We start from the raw sequence: 16,396 nt of genomic DNA, 5'->3' as shown, positions 1-16,396 counted from the left end.
ACAAAACCTAGTCAGGAGTCCTCCAGGGTGCACTTAAACAGAAGTGGATACAATCCAACCGAACAGAAGAGAGCTCAGAAAATCAGAGAAAGATAAAGAGAATAAAGCATTTCCTTATGAGAATTTAGGCCAGGGACTCCAGGAGATGATCTACCAGCAGCAGAGACTTGGGAGCAAAATAGTCCCAGTGGCCACTTGCCTCTTGCAGCTGGAGTCCTCTCTGGTGCCCAAAGCTTTCCAATTTTTGTCAGTAATTAAATTAGGCTCTCAGATTCCAGTGTCATAGAAGTGTATAACTAGCACAGTAAAGGTCAGAGACACAAGATGGCAGATACTTATCATGCCTCACTATTACATTACATATGACCACAGTTAAAGACACACAAAGCTACAAAACGTATATGCACACCCAGCAACACACAAAAGACAAAGACAAGTGGCCAAAACATATTTCCAAACAATTCCAAAACAAAGGACCTGATGATGTCTCGTGGGAGTCCTGGACTTGGGAAGTAGTGCTGCATCCAGCCTTCCACAAAGTTCCTAAATCAGAGCTCTGATACCCAAATGCAAAACAAGACTCATGACAACATAAACTCACGAGGTTAATAAAAAGACAAACACAAAGACAATACACAAGTTTGGCCACCAAGGGAGGCCACCAGGTGGACCGCAGCTGGGTCCAGGGAAGAGGCGTTGCGACTGCATCCAGTCTGGCCTGATTTCCCCATCAAAAGAGTCGACTCACTCAAATCTAGAGGTGCCGGAAAATCCTAAGCTGGCCAGCAGAAGATCTTGTGCCTCCGGGCTGAGGAACGTCTTCTCAGGCGCTCCCCTCTAGAGACTTTGTAGTGTGGGGAAAAATCCCAGCACTGTAGGGTCGGTCTCCGAGGGGTAATGGACATCCCAGACGAGCCCCCAAATGTTATAGGCAGGCAAGCCCTCAAATGTTATAGGTGAACGAGCCCCCAAATTTATAGGCGTCGGGAGAAATCACCCTCGGAGACCAATATGGAAAAGGAAAAAAAACTTTATTACCAGCTGCCGGGACCACACCAGCCAATTCAGAGTGTGGCAGCCAGCCGTTTTTACTTTAGGTTTTTTTTTTTTTTGTCTTTTTCGTGACCAGCACTCAGCCAGTGAGTGCACTGGCCATTCCCATATAGGATCCGAACTCGCGGCGGGAGTGTCGCTGTACTCCCAGCGCCGCACTCTCCCGAGTGCGCCACGGGCTCGGCCCTACTTTAGGTTTTTAAAGCTGCAAGCGGGGCAACTCAGTCGCCTGATCACCGCGCTAGGAGTTATTAGCCAATGCAAGCAAGCCAACAGTACATAAGCTAATTTTGTGGTTAGCATGGCTCCTCTCAGCCCCTCCCACATTTTCCTGCCTAAATTTATACAAAATGGAGGGGTTATTTTAAATGGCGTCGGTCCTGCTCTCGGAAAAAGGACATTACTTCAATTGTACCCCACATGTATGTATAATTAATTACCTTAAAAAAATAATTTCACCAGGTCAGACAGGTTTGAGTGATAGGTTGAGTGACAGGTTTGCCGATAGGTTTGAGTGCTGCTTCTGTGACCCAGACCCCATATCTGGATTTAGCTATGTTAAGAAGGCAGTCACCACAGGTAAGTGTCTAATCCCGAGATTTCTTAAAACAATGATGGAGTCCAACCTTATTAGGAAAATCCTTTTGTTAGCAAGCAAATCTCAGATCCCTTTCATCCTGGTCATTAGGCCTTGGACTAAAACGAAGGCATTTAATATTTACTGCATCCCAGACAATGCTAGGTCATTCCATATAACATTATCTTATATAATCCTGATAATTTCCCTGTGAAATATTTGTATTATCTCTATTTATAATTCCTCAAATGCCCAAGTTTTGTTTTGTTTTGAGCTTCCCAGCCTTTTTATATGCTATCCCTTCCACCTGGAATAGTTTTTTCCCTCCTTTTTGCCTAATGAATCTCTACATATCCTTCAGAGCTCTTCTCAGATGTTAATACTTTAAAGAAACCTTCCTAATCCCCTAGGTTTGTTGCCCTATTATATTCTCATAGCACACTGTATCTCAACAGCACAAGAAATTATGTGATTAGTCATTTAATATCTGTCATTTATGCTGAAGTGTAAGCTCCAAGAATACAAAACCTATGCCTGTGTCATTTTTCTGTGTTATTTGTAGTGCCTAGTATAGTTCCTTGCACAGAGGTGCTTGGTAAATAATCATCGTATGATTATAGCAAATAAATGCCATAATCAGAACTTTAATGCTAATCTATTATAACTTTAAAATCTTCCTTTAAATTACACCATACACAGAACCTAACAGGAAGTTTTTCTTAATGAAATTACCCAAGAGGCTCTTCCTCAGTTCTGCATCAGTTCTAGATTGGTTATCTAACTGTAAAAGTTATTTATTAATCTTATGTACTGGCTAGGGTGTGGTTCTGAGATAAGGAGCTTAAAGTCTTCAACAAGTCTCTCCAGTTCTATGTGGATAAGCTCTTCAGAGAAGTCGCACCTTTCTGTGCAGCTACTTTTGAAGAAAGCTAGAGGGAAATGTTCCAGGACTACATGTGCAGTTAGGAAACTTTACACATCTGCAGGTTTACTAGTGTTTCTGCTTCCTACTGAGCTGAAAACACTGTCTGTGGAAAAGCGAGACTCGGCAGTAAATATCTAAAATGAAGAGGCCCCAAACTTTTGAGGAGCAAACGGAATGTATTGTGAACACTCTACTGAGAGACTTCTTGAACCCAACGTTACAGGTGGCTAACCGGCAACTATACTGTGTAGATGAACCAGATTCAGGTAAGGCCCCTGCCCTGAGATGGTCATTGCAGTTCAATAAGAGAATCTGGGTATGCTTTCTTTATTTCCTCTTAAGTTTTGAAAGGCAAACTCTAAGCTTTCAACAGCACCTGAAGAGAAAAAGATTCTCAATGAAGGGAGATTTTTCTGACTATTAATGTTGACAAAACATTGAAGTTCTTGGGAGAGAACAATGCCAAAATTGTTTAAAAGGCTAGAGAACTGTAGAATGTTCCCCGTTGCCCAAATTTCTGGGACTTGCCATCCCTTCAAGCATTGTGACAAATGTGTTCCCTCTGTCTTAGAAGAGGCTTGCTTTTTTGACGTGGCTATCATTGCTGGTCAGATGTTGGGTGACCAGTGCAGTTGAGAATTGGAAGCTTCTGCCAAAAATGTCATTGCAGAAACCATTCGGGGACAGGTCAAGTTTCTACTTTTTGCTATTGTTTGATGCTTTTTTCTATTTCAAACCTCCTTTTCTTACTACTCCTATACCACTGTAACTAGGAATGTTATGTGAAAGATTTGGGTGCTTATATTCATCCAAGGAAATGCAGAAGGAATTCTCCAATTGCAAATTCTTTAGGAGTTAATCAAAACCTAAGTGATATTGAGATGGAAAACTCTTGGCGTAGGCTGATCAACCTTCAGCTTATCTTCACCTGGTTTTCATCAGAGTTGTGCTTAGTGTGCATAGAGTATATCTATAGCACTTTTATCCTTGGCAAAGTATGCTTTATGCATGTTTTAATACTTATTTTGTTGGGAGTGGGCATCTTTTTTCCCCCCCAGGGTCCAGCAGTGAAGTGTACAAGTATACAGAAAAGATGGGCAGTTTATAAGTCTGTTGCAATGAGGGATAAGCCCTTATAGCAGAAAGGCTTTATCAGAATGCTGATTACTGGCAGTAGCACTTAGACTCTGTGTATAAGATATAAAGGCCATAAGACAGCGTTCTAGGAGATGTTGCTGATTAATATCAACAATGACAGCAAATATTAACTTGTCACTTGCCATGTGACATTTTTACTCATTTAGTCATTATACCCCTGTATGGTTATCTTAGAAACTATTATCCCTAGAGCAACCTCTCCCCATCTGCATATAATACCATGAAAGCAAACACCTAACCCGTTTTTTTCACTTCTGTATTCACACAACCTAAAACAGTGCCTAATAAACAATAGGCCTTCAATAAGTATTTTCTGACTTGATACCATGTAAGCAGATAAGGAGACTAAGGCATAAGGAAACAAGTAATTAGATCACTCAGTAAGTGTTGAAGCTATGATTTGAACACATACTGATTCCAGAACCACACTCTTAACCACTATGCTTTATTCTTCCTACTGAACACGGCTTGGATGGTATTCCTATATTATATCCAGGCAGAACTGGACCTATTACTCCCAATTGCTTGCTCGGAGCCTGTCCTAGGTAGCTAATAGCTGAATCTACTTTTTTCTTCCTTATTTAAAAAAAAAAGTCTTTTGAAACATTGTCAAACTCATATAAAAGCTGCAAGTACAGTACAAAGAATTTCTCTCTTGAATCATTTGAGAGAAAGTAGCTGACATGATGTTTTGTCACCCCCTAATACTTTTGTATTTCCTTCAAACAAAGACAAACCATTAACTTTAATATGTTATCATCTAATCCTTAGATCCCATTCAAGTTTTGCCAGTTGTCCCAATGTCATTTATAGCAAAAAAGATCTAGGCTAGAATCACATATTGCATTTAATTGTCATGTCTGTAGTCTTCTTCAATTTGGAATAGTTCCTCAGTTTTTCCTTGATTTTCATTACTTTGACATTGATGATTATGGGCTAGTTATTTTGTTGAATGTCCCTTAACTTGGGTTTGTTTGATGTTTCCTCTTGAATAAATTCAGGATATGCACCTTTGGTAGGAGTATCATAGAAGTGTTGCTGTGTTCTCATTGTATCCTGTCAACTGGCACAAGATTTCATTTTGTCCTATTACTGGTGTTAACTTTCATAATTTAAGATGGTGTCTGTAAGCCTTCTCCACTGTAAAGTTACTCTTTTCCCCTTTGTAATTAATAAGTATTTTAGAGAGAGGCACTTTGAAACTATGTAAATATTCCATATGTCATCAAAATTTCAATTAATTTATTTCTATATCAGCATGGAATCATGAATTCCTGTTTTATTCAATAAGGTTGTAATCTGTTACTATCATTATATATTTAGATGCTCAAATTGTTCCAGATTTAGCTACTGAGAGTCCTGTCAATCTGGACTGTGTCTTTTTGATGTGTCTCTATCATTTTTTGAGTACCTATACTTCCTTAATGTCTTACAGAAGGTCTTGTATCTTCCAAGTCCCAACCTGGAATCAGCCATTCTCCAGGGAACTCTGGCTTCTTTTAATGGAGAATGATATTTAGAAACCAAGATTTACATACTCTCCTAGGTGGGTGCCCTTCTAAGCTTTTGGGAGGCTCTGACACCCTACCCTGTTCTGACCATCATTGACTCCTTATACCCCAATAGATCTCGCTTGGCCCCACCTAATGGCTTTTGGACCAAATTGTTTGGGAAGAAAAGAAGAGAAAGAGAATCGTTTTTCTTTTCTTTTCTTTTTTTTTTTACTTTAGAGTTTCCTAGACATTTCCTTTTCATTCAAGCAATACCTTTATAATTTGATCAGCCGTACTATTCATGTACTTTAATATTTTTCTTTCAAATCATTTTGTTTTTCTTTCATTTTGTTCATCCTAAGCAATAATATCTGAAATCATGAGTTTGGTGGGCTGCTTATTTTTTTAATACCCATTAAAATAATAAAATGTTAAAATGAGGAGTTTACCCATCTATCCCCTAAGATTACCTCACATACCATCAATTGTATATTTGTCCCTCTTTGAGAATCACTTGCTTTCCTGAATTCCTGCACCTGCAGCCTTCTGCACTTTTTGAGTGATATTCTGCTGATATATCCCATGTCTCTTCTCAGACAGGAGCTATATTCCAGGACACAGTGAACTCTCTCAGCAAGACTTGGTGTGCTCAGGATTCCAGCTTAGCTTATTAAAGAGCCTTTCTGGCAGTGTCAGTGAAACTTCTTGAGTATGTGGCCTGCATGGATCCTGAAATGGCAAGACAGGTGGCTATCCCCATGACAGGTATGATCAATGGGAACAGAGCCATCCGTTAGTTCATCCAGGGCCAGGGAGGTTGGGTAAGTACCTTGGGTCCCCTGGCTTTGCTAGGCATTTGCACTGCTTTTGTACTAATATCTGGGACCCCAATTCATGACCCTTTTTGTAAGTTGGAAATAAAGCAGGAAAATAAGCCTCCCTACTTTGCAGAAAATGCCAGGATTTTCTTGCCATGAAAGAGGGGGAGCAGACAGAAGCACAGCCTGTGGGATTTGGACTCCAGAGTCATGCTGCCTAAAACGTTGACTACTGACTCTGTAAAGCTAATCTCCACTTCCTATACATATCATCTATAAAGTATACGGGCGATAGAGCTCTAATCTCAGCCTGACTTCAGTCTGGTCCCTTTTAAATTTCTGGGTCTTCTCTCCCTAACATCCGTAGGTATGTGTTGATGTATGTAGGTATGTAGGTAAGATGATTCAGAATCATCTTAATATTATCTAACAAAAGACAATCAGTCTTGTCTACTGTAGTGGTAACTGTAGGAGGCATTCTAAGCCCATGTTGTAGTAATCATTAGAACTTGTGCTGTCATGGTGCACTCTCCTCCACTTCCAGGATCAGCGGAAGCCTTAGTAAGAGCTGAATTTCCTGGATGTATCTGCAGATCATTGCCTGCTTTCTTAGGAAGTTCCTGAAGACCATCCCTTTGACTGTAGGATTTTCACTGTCCTTCCTAGGAAAATTTGGAGAGCTGAGGAAGAGGTGGAGCTATTCCCCAGACAGAACATCACTCCCTCTTTGATTGATCGGGTGATTGATTTCTGGCAATTAAAACAGACAAACAAATCAAAATCACTTTCTTCATTTGGTCAGAAGTAAATTTAGCTGAATAAGTTATTTTCTATTGATTGTTAAAGTTGGGAGCAGCTCCCAGAGGTCTACAGAGATTTGGTACTTTCTGTTTTTACATGAGTTTTAATGAGGTTCTGGTGAAGCGAAGACCTCTAGACACAAAATAATGACTTGTTAAGTAGTGGAATTCCAGGCAACAGGGTAGGCCTTTGCTAGAGATCTTTTGAGAGAAAGGGAGAACAATGGGAACTATTTCAGATTTAGCCTTGTCTTTTGGTAAGGATCTTAAGCAGGAAAATACTGATTTTGCAATGTAAAGGATTTCAGGGAGATTTTTCATTGAAAAATTTTATTTTAGGTTGAGGATTTTCTTTCAAATTCATACCTAAATTTTATGTTAGTTTCACCTGAGCAGAATTATATTATGCATTTTAGAGACGGGAAGCCAAAAACAGCAGTTTGTTCATCTATCCTTCTACTAGAAAGGTCAAAGAAAGATAAAACAGTTATTGCGTTTTAACTGCCACAGGATGCAGGAAGTGCCGGCCCACATCTAGGACTGTAGGGCCACCCCAGCTTAGATGACGCTAGGTACATACCACAGAGTTTTTCAAAGTGTGGTTCACACACCACTTGTGAACTTTATTAAATTGCTGATTCTCAGGCCCCATCCCTAGAGACGCTGATTCTGTAGGGATTGGCTGGAGCCTATGAATCTACCTTTTAAACCAGTCCCAAAGGTGGTTCTCAAATTCTATACTCTGATGCACATATGAGTATAGAGTTTGAGAACCATCACTTTAGAGTAGGGATTGACAAATTACAACCACGGGCCAAATCTGGCCTGCTATATATTTTTTTTTTGTAAATAAAATTTTATTGGATTATAGTTACATTCGCTTGTTTACATATCCTCCATGACTGCTTTTACACCATAATGGCACAGTTAAATAGTTATGGAAGACACCATGAGGTGCATCAAGTCTAAAATATTTACTAGCTGGCATTTTAAAGAAAACATTTGCTGTTGGAATATGATGTCACCAAGATGGTGAAATCGATGATCTTGGTGTTGCTTCCCCTATAACTGATCAACTTACAACTATTAAAACAAAAAAGACTGCCATCCTGTAACCGTAACCCTAACCTTAACCCTAACCCTACCCCTAATCACTGGGACTTGGGGAAGACAAGGAGAGACCTGCTGAGTTTGTTAAGGTGTGGAAAGCCATGGTGAGTGGGAGGAGGGATTACCCCAAACAGACCCAGCTGCTCACAGAGCAGCTACCAGTACATGGAGCAGCTACCCACAATGGCAAAAGCGCAGCAGCACCCTGTGTATGAAGCTACTTGGAGTCTACAGGAGAGAAGGGTGCCATGACTGCTGGCAAAAAATAAACAATCACTTAGAGTGCACCATCCCATTTCCCAGGCCAGCAAAACTGCTCACAAGCTTCCCCTGTGCCTGTAAAAGAGGGAGAGGATGCAGTTGATGGGAGGAAGAAATCACCCCCAGGTGAGTGAGTCTTTGTGAGGGACTCATGCAGTGCCTGCCCCATGGGAAATGTTTGCAGTGCTGGGAGCTGGGGGACCTGAACCACCAGGGGTGGATCAGGGAGCAGCATAGGCAGCTGATCTGCCTTCCAGTCAACATAGGTGACACACAGTGGAGACTGGGCAGTGCAACAAACTGCAAGGGGCACAGTTTGTGGGAAAGATTCAGTCCCAGGCCAGAATTTCCATATAGCCCAGCAGTGCTTGTAGTGACCCCATATGATATAGAAGTAACTAAAAGGCTGACATATAAAATCTAGTCCACCCAGAAAGTTTTTCCCAGGTTGAGAAACAACAATAGGGCAGCAATTTGCTCAGGCACAGAGTTCAAATTCTGATCCCTGCAGTAAGCTTTCCCCAATCTGAGAATTAACCATGGAATAGCACATTAGTTCCAGTGTAGTGTTTAAGAGGTGGTGGTTGCGAGGGTCCGGCGGATGGAGAAAAGTCGCAGTACGGAGTTTCAAGATGGCGGTGGCTGCGGCGGCTGGCGCGGAGTAGCTGAGGTGGAAAAGGCGGCCACTGGGCCTCAGGCAGCCGGGAAACTTGTGGACCTTCCTCTTGCCATCTCTCAAGGGAGGACTGCAGCTACTGGCCGGTCGTGGGGGGTGACCGCCACTTTGCCCCCGGCAGGAGAGGCTGCCTCACTTACAGGCAACAGCTTTGAAGTGTGGAGCAGGAAAAGAACTGTTTCTTAGCTGCAAAAGCGAGTCTTGAAACAGGGAACACGGCGCCAGGGCTGCTGTGGATGCAGACAGGATCCCGGAGGCCGGGGCCACGCTGAAGGCGGCCAGCTGCCCTATTCAGGATTCGAGGTTTCAGGCTGGCATTAAAGAAGATTCCTGGGAGCGCCCGAGCCGCGCCGCGACTGAACAGCCCGAGGCGGCAGCTGCCGAGAACACGGAAGGCGACAAACCAGAGACAGAGTGAGCGCCCGACCTGGCACAGCACTGTGAGTGACCCCTGGCACAGCTCTGTTCGGGGGGGCGGATGCCCACCCGGCTCCCGCCTGCACCACCAGGCCACTCACCGCCCCGGTGCTGCCTCCATTTTCCCAGGTGCGGGCAGCTCCGCCCTGCTCAGCCATCACTGAGCCCTCCCACTTGCTTGGCCTGGTGCAGGGCTTTCCGGAGCCTGCGGGCCAGCCTCCTCTCCCACTCCCTCTGCGGTTCTGTGGCGGGGCTGGTGGCGTGGGGCGTCCCCGGCCAGTGTTGGGAGGGCAAGGAAGTACGGGCGGGCCGACTGTCACTCCACCACACCCTGGACTCCGGCCCCCGGTAAACTTCCTGTTACTGGGAGGCAGATACCATCTCTGCGGCCACCAGTTTGGAAAAAAGCCTAACGAATTTCTGGTTGGGAATAGTGTGGTAGGAGAGTTCCCAGGTCCGCTTGAACCTGCCAGAGAGCAGGCTGCAGGCGGGCACTAGACTCGGTTTATACCGGGGGGATACAAAGGTGAACAAGACCCGAGAAAGATCTACACAGTGCTACAAAGGCACCCAGAGAGACCGGTTGTCTGTGCCTAGCAAAACCTGGTAGACTTCCTGGGCGAGGCGGTGCCGAGCAGGGTCTTGAAGGCCCAGCTGACAGACGAGGGTTGCAGAAGACACGCCCCAGCCCAGCACAGTGCGCACAGAGTGGGGAGACGTGCGGCCAGGGAGGCGGAGACTCGACAGAAACCACATACCCAGTGGGGTCGCCACTGCACGATCTAACAGCCTGGGCCAGAGCACACGGAACGGGGAGAAGTCCTGCACAGGAAGTGAAAGCTCAACAGAGATCACACACCCTGTGGTACGTGATCCACCAGCCCAGCAGAGTCCAAGCTGACCAGAAAGGTGGCTCCCTGGAGAAGCCCAAGGCCCAAGGCAACCACACACACAAGGCACTAGAGGCCAACTGAGCAGTCACGGAGGGAGCCATACCAAATTGGCAACCACAGCAACATCCTAGTTAGTCATTAGTCTCAAACCGGTGGACTGTGAAACCCCCTGCCACAATGAATAAACAACAAAAAAAAGATACCAGAAATACAAAAAATCAAGAAAGTACACCACCAAAAGTTAATAAATCTCAAACTCTAGATCCTATAGAACAAGAAGCCCTTGAAATAACTGACAAGGAATTTCGAGTGATAATTCTAAGGAAACTGAATGAGATACAAGAAAACTCAGCTAGACATCATGATGAAATGAGGAAAAGTATACAGGATCTGAAAGAGGAAATGTACAAGGAAATCAATGTCCTGAAAAAAAATGTAGCAGAACTTGCTGAACTGAAGAAGTTATTCAGCGAAATAAAAAACACAACGGAGAGTTTAACCAGCAGGCTTGTCGAAGTTGAAGAGAGAACATCTGAACTCGAAGATGGGCTGTTTGAAATAACACAAGCAGACAAAAAGAAAGAAAAAAGAATCAAGGACATGGAAGAAAATCTGAGAGAGATATCAGACAACCTCAAGCGCTCAAATATCCGAGTCATGGGTATTCCAGAAGGGGAGGAAAATGGAGATTCCATTGAAAACATATTCAACAAAATAGTGGCAGAAAACTTCCCAGGTATAGGAAAAGTCACAGATCTTCAGATCCAGGAAGCTCAACGATCTCCAAACGTATTCAACCCAAAAAGGCCTTCTCCAAGACATGTCATAGTCAAATTGGCAAAACTCAGAGACAAAGAGAGAATCTTAAAAGCTGCAAGAGAGAAGCATCAAATCACCTATAAGGGAGCCCCAATTAGGTTAACATCAGACTTTTCATCACAAACCCTAAAAGCTAGAAAGGAATGGGATGATATTTTCAAAATACTAAAAGACAAAGATTGCCAGCCAAGAATACTCTACCCTGCAAGGCTATCCTTCCGAAATGAGGGGCAAATAGTATATTTCTCAGACAAACAAAAACTGCGGGATTTCACTACCACACGACCACCCTTACAAGAAATCCTCAAGGGAGTACTGGGTTTGGTTCCTGAAAAATAACTACCACTGCCATAAAAACCCAAGAAAAATCTAAACCCATTAGTATCATAAAAATGGCATTCATGAAGAGAAAACAAGCTAACAAAAACACTATCCACAACCTAAGGAACTACCAAACAAAGAAACCAAACAGTAAATCAGAAAGCAAGGAACAAAAGACACCTAAGACAACCAAACAACCAATAAAATGCTAGGAATAAATCAACACCTTTCAATAACAACTCTTAATGTAAAAGGCTTAAATTCCCCAATTAAAAGACACAGACTGGCTGACTGGATCAAAAAGCAGGACCCAACTATATGCTGCCTACAAGAGACCCACCTCACCCATAAAGATTCACACAGACTAAGAGTGAAAGGTTGGAAAAAGATTTACCATGCAAACAGAAAAGAAAAACGAGCTGGAGTAGCTATTCTTATATCTGACAAAATAGACTTTAAACGAAAAACCATAAAAAGAGACAATGAGGGACACTACTTAATGATAAAAGGACTGATCCATCAAGAAGACATAACAATCATAAATATGTACGCACCCAATGTTGGAGCAGCCAGATTTATAAAACAAACTCTATTAGACCTAAAGAAGGAAATAGACACTAATACCATAATAGCAGGGGACCTGAACACCCCACTGTCAATATTAGACAGATCATCTAGGCAAAGAATCAGTAGAGAAACACAAGATCTAAACAAGACTCTAGACCAATTGGAATTGGCAGATATCTACAGAACATTCCACCCAAACATCTCAGAATATTCATTCTTCTCATCAGCACATGGATCATTCTCCAGGATAGATCACATATTAGGTCACAAATCAAGTCTCAATAAATTCAAAAAAATTGGAATAATCCCATGTATCTTCTCAGACCACAATGGATTAAAACTAGAAATTAATAACAAACGAAACTATGGAAACTATACAAACACATGGAAATTAAACAGCATTCTACTTAATGACATATGGGTCCAAGAAGAAATCAAGCAGGAAATCAAAAAATTTATTGAAACTAATGAAAACAATGATACATCATACCAAAACCTGTGGGATACTGCAAAAGCAGTATTGAGGGGAAAATTTATTGCATTAAACGCTCACTTCAGAAGAATAGAAAGATGGCAAGTGAACAACCTAACACTTCACCTTAAAGAACTAGAAAAACAAGAACAATCCAAACCTAAAGTTAGCAGACGGAAAGAAATCATTAAGATCAGAGCAGAACTGAATGAAATTGAAAACCAAAAAACAATTCAAAAGATCAACGAATCAAAAAGTTGGTTTTTTGAAAAGATAAATAAAATTGACAAACCATTAGCATGGCTAACAAAAAAAAGAAGAGAGAAGACTCAAATAACAAAAATTAGAAATGAAAAAGGCGATATTACAACTGATTCATCTGAAATACAAGGAATCATTCGAGACTACTATAAACAACTATACGCCAACAAATTTGAAAATCTGGAGGAAATGGATAAATTTCTAGACACACACAATCTCCCAAAACTGAACCATGAAGATGTAGAAAATTTGAACTGACCAATAACAATAAAGGAGATTGAAGCTGTTATCAGAAGGCTCCCAACAAAGAAAAGCCCAGGACCAGATGGATTCACAGCAGAATTTTACCAAACATTCAAAGAGGAATTGACACCGATTCTTTACAAACTATTCCAAAAGATTGAAACAGACGCAAATCTCCCAAACTCATTCTATGAAGCAAACATCATCCTGATACCAAAACCAGGTAAAGATATAACCAAAAAAGAAAACTACAGGCCGATATCCTTGATGAATATAGATGCAAAAATCCTCACTAAAATACTAGCAAACAGAATACAGCAACACATACGAAAAATTATTCACCACGATCAAGTGGGATTCATCCCAGGGATGCAAGGTTGGTTCAACATACGCAAATCAATAAATGTGATACACCATATTAATAAACTCAAACACAAGGACCATATGATCATCTCTATAGATGCTGAAAAAGCATTTGATAAAGTTCAGCACTCATTCATGACAAAGACCCTCTATAAGTTAGGTATACAGGGAAAGTATCTCAACATAATTAAAGCCATATATGCCAAACCCACTGCCAATATCATCCTGAATGGGGAAAAGCTGAAAGCTTTTCCTTTAAGAACAGGAACTAGACAAGGATGCCCACTCTCACCACTCCTATTCAACATAGTGTTGGAAGTACTAGCCAGAGCAATCAGAGAAGAGAAGGAAATAAAGGGCATCCAGTTTGGAAAAGATGAAGTCAAACTGTCCCTGTTTGCAGATGACATGATCCGATATATCGAACAGCCTAAAACCTCTACAAAAAAACTCTTGGAATTGATAAATGATTTCAGCACAGTAGCAGGATACAAAATCAACACACAAAAATCAGTAGCATTTCTTTTCTCCAATAGTGAACATGCAGAAAGAGAAATCAAGAAAGCCTGCCCATTTACAATAGCCACCAAAAAAATAAAATACTTAGGAATTGAGTTAACCAAGGAGGTGAAAAATCTCTATAATGAGAACTACAAACCACTGCTGAGAGAAATTAGAGAGGATACAAGAAGATGGAAAGATATCCCATGCTCTTGGATTGGAAGAATCAACATAGTGAAAATGTCCATACTACCCAAAGTGATATACAAATTCAATGCAATCCCCATCAAAATTCCAAAGACATTTATCTCAGAAATGGAAAAAACTATTCAGACATTTATATGGAACGATAAAAGACCACGCATAGCCAAAGCAATGCTCAGCAAAAAAAATAAAGCTGGAGGCATAACACTACCTGACTTTAAGCTATACTACAAAGCTATAATAACCAAAACAGTATGGTACTGGCATAAAAACAGACACACTGACCAATGGAATAGAATAGAGAATCCAGAAATCAACCCACACACTTACGGCCATCTGATCTTTGACTAAGGCACCAAGCCTATTCACTGGGGAAGGGACTGCCTCTTCAGCAAATGGTGCTGGGATAACTGGATATCCACATGCAGGAGAATGAAACTAGATCCATACCTCTCACCGTATACTAAAATCAACTCAAAATGGATTAAGGATTTAAATATACACCCTGAAACAATAAAACTTCTTAAAAAAAAACATAGGAGAAACACTTCAGGAAATAGGACTGGGCACAGACTTCATGAATACGACCCCAAAAGCACGGGCAACCAAAGGAAAAATAAACAAATGGGATTATATCAAACTAAAAAGCTTCTGCACAGCAAAAGAAACAATTCACAGAGTTAAAAGACAACCAACAGAGTGGGAGAAAATATTTGCAAAATATACATCTGACAAAGGATTAATATCCAGAATATATAAGGAACTCAAACAACTTTACAAGAAGAAAACAAGCAACCCAATTAGAAAATGGGCAAAAGAGCTAAGTAGGCATTTCTCTAAGGAAGATATACAAATGGCCAACAGCCATATGAAAAAATGCTCAACATCACTCAGCATCCGGGAAATGCAAATCAAAACCACATTGAGATACCATCGAACCCCAGTTAGGATGGCTAAAATCCAAAAGACTCTGAACAATAAATGCTGGCGAGGCTGCGGAAAAAAAGGAACTCTCATACATTGTTGGTGGGACTGCAAAATGGTGCAGCCTCTATGGAAAATGTTATGGAGATTCCTCAAATAATTGCAGATAGATCTACCATACCACCCAGCTATCCCACTGTTGGGAATACACCCAGAGGAATGGAAATCATCAAGTCGAAGGTATACCTGTTCCCCAATGTTTATCGCAGCACTCTTTACAATAGCCAAGAGTTGGAACCAGCCCAAATGCCCATCATCAGATCAGTGGATACAGAAAATGTGGTACATCTACACAATGGAATACTACTCAGCCATAAAAACGAATGAAATACTGCCATTTGCAACAACATGGATGGACCTTGAGAGAATTATATTAAGTGAAACAAGTCAGGCACAGAAAGAGAAATACCACATGTTCTCACTTATTGGTGGGAGCTAAAAATTAATATATAAATTCACACACACACACACACACACACACACACACACTCACACACACACAAACCGGGGGGGGGGGGGGGGGAAGATATAACAACCACAATTATTTGAAGTTGATACGACAAGCAAACAGCAAGGACATTGTTGGGGGGCAGGGGGGGAGGGAGAAGGGAGGGAGGTTTTGGTGATGGGGAGCAATAATCAGCTACAATGTATATCGACAAAATAAAATTAAAAAAAAAAAAAAAAAGAAAAGTCACAGTACGAGACTGAGGCAGCCATGGGCCCTATTCCCGGAGACCCCGCCTACCCGCGGTCAATCGGTTGCTATGGGACGCCAGCGCGCAGAGGCGCGTGGAAAAAAAAAAAAAAAAGAGGTGGTGGTTGCTATTAATCCACCACAGAACAGAAAAAAACAACATAGACAAGAGACGAAGTTCTGAGATATTGATCAGGAAAGGTCTAACACCACCAAAGAATACCTACAACCCCTTGAAGAGGTAGTTATCTCCTCAAATGCTCAGGCAGCAACATTTTTTTTTTAATTTAATTTTATTTTTTTATTTTATTTTATTTTATTTTTTTTGTCTTTTTTGTGACCGGCACTCAGCCAGTGAGTGCACCCGCCATTCCTATATAGGATCTGAACCCGCGGCGGGAGCGTCTCTGCACTCCCAGCGCTGCACTCACCAGAGTGAACCACGGGCTCGGCCCTTTTTTTAAATTTTATTTTGTCGATATACATTGTGGTTGATTATTGTTGCCCCTTACCAAAACCTCCCTCCCTCCTCTCTCTCCTTCCTCCCCCCCAACAATGTCCTTTCTGTTTGCTTGTCGTATCAACTTCAAGTAATTGTGGTTGTTATATCTTCTCCTCCCCCTCCGGGTTTTTTTTGTGTGTGTGTGTGTGAATTATATATTAATTTTTAGCTCCCACCAATAAGTGAGAACATGTGGTATTTCTCTTTCTGTGCCTGACTCGTTTCACTTAATATGATTCTCTCAAGGGCCATCCATGTTGTTGCAAATGGCAGTATTTCAT

The 16,396-nt window shown here is 41.6% G+C and overlaps 1 protein-coding gene across 1 annotated transcript; it reads left to right on the top strand.

Moving 5' to 3' along the window:
- The first annotated feature begins 2,691 nt into the window (after positions 1-2,691).
- BCL2L15 (BCL2 like 15) lies at positions 2,692-6,708 on the top strand. Its single transcript, XM_063103821.1, is given in 4 exon segments — positions 2,692-2,821; positions 3,127-3,242; positions 5,803-6,027; positions 6,691-6,708. Coding segments are annotated over 4 exon segments (486 nt in total). The 5' UTR covers positions 2,692-2,694.
- The last annotated feature ends 9,688 nt before the right edge of the window (positions 6,709-16,396 follow it).

The sequence above is a fragment of the Cynocephalus volans genome, chromosome 8, assembly GCF_027409185.1.
Source record: "Cynocephalus volans isolate mCynVol1 chromosome 8, mCynVol1.pri, whole genome shotgun sequence".
Classification (NCBI taxonomy): Eukaryota; Metazoa; Chordata; class Mammalia; order Dermoptera; family Cynocephalidae; genus Cynocephalus; species Cynocephalus volans.
Note: the sequence above shows the minus strand (reverse complement) of the source record. Positions and strands in the feature narration are given on the sequence as shown.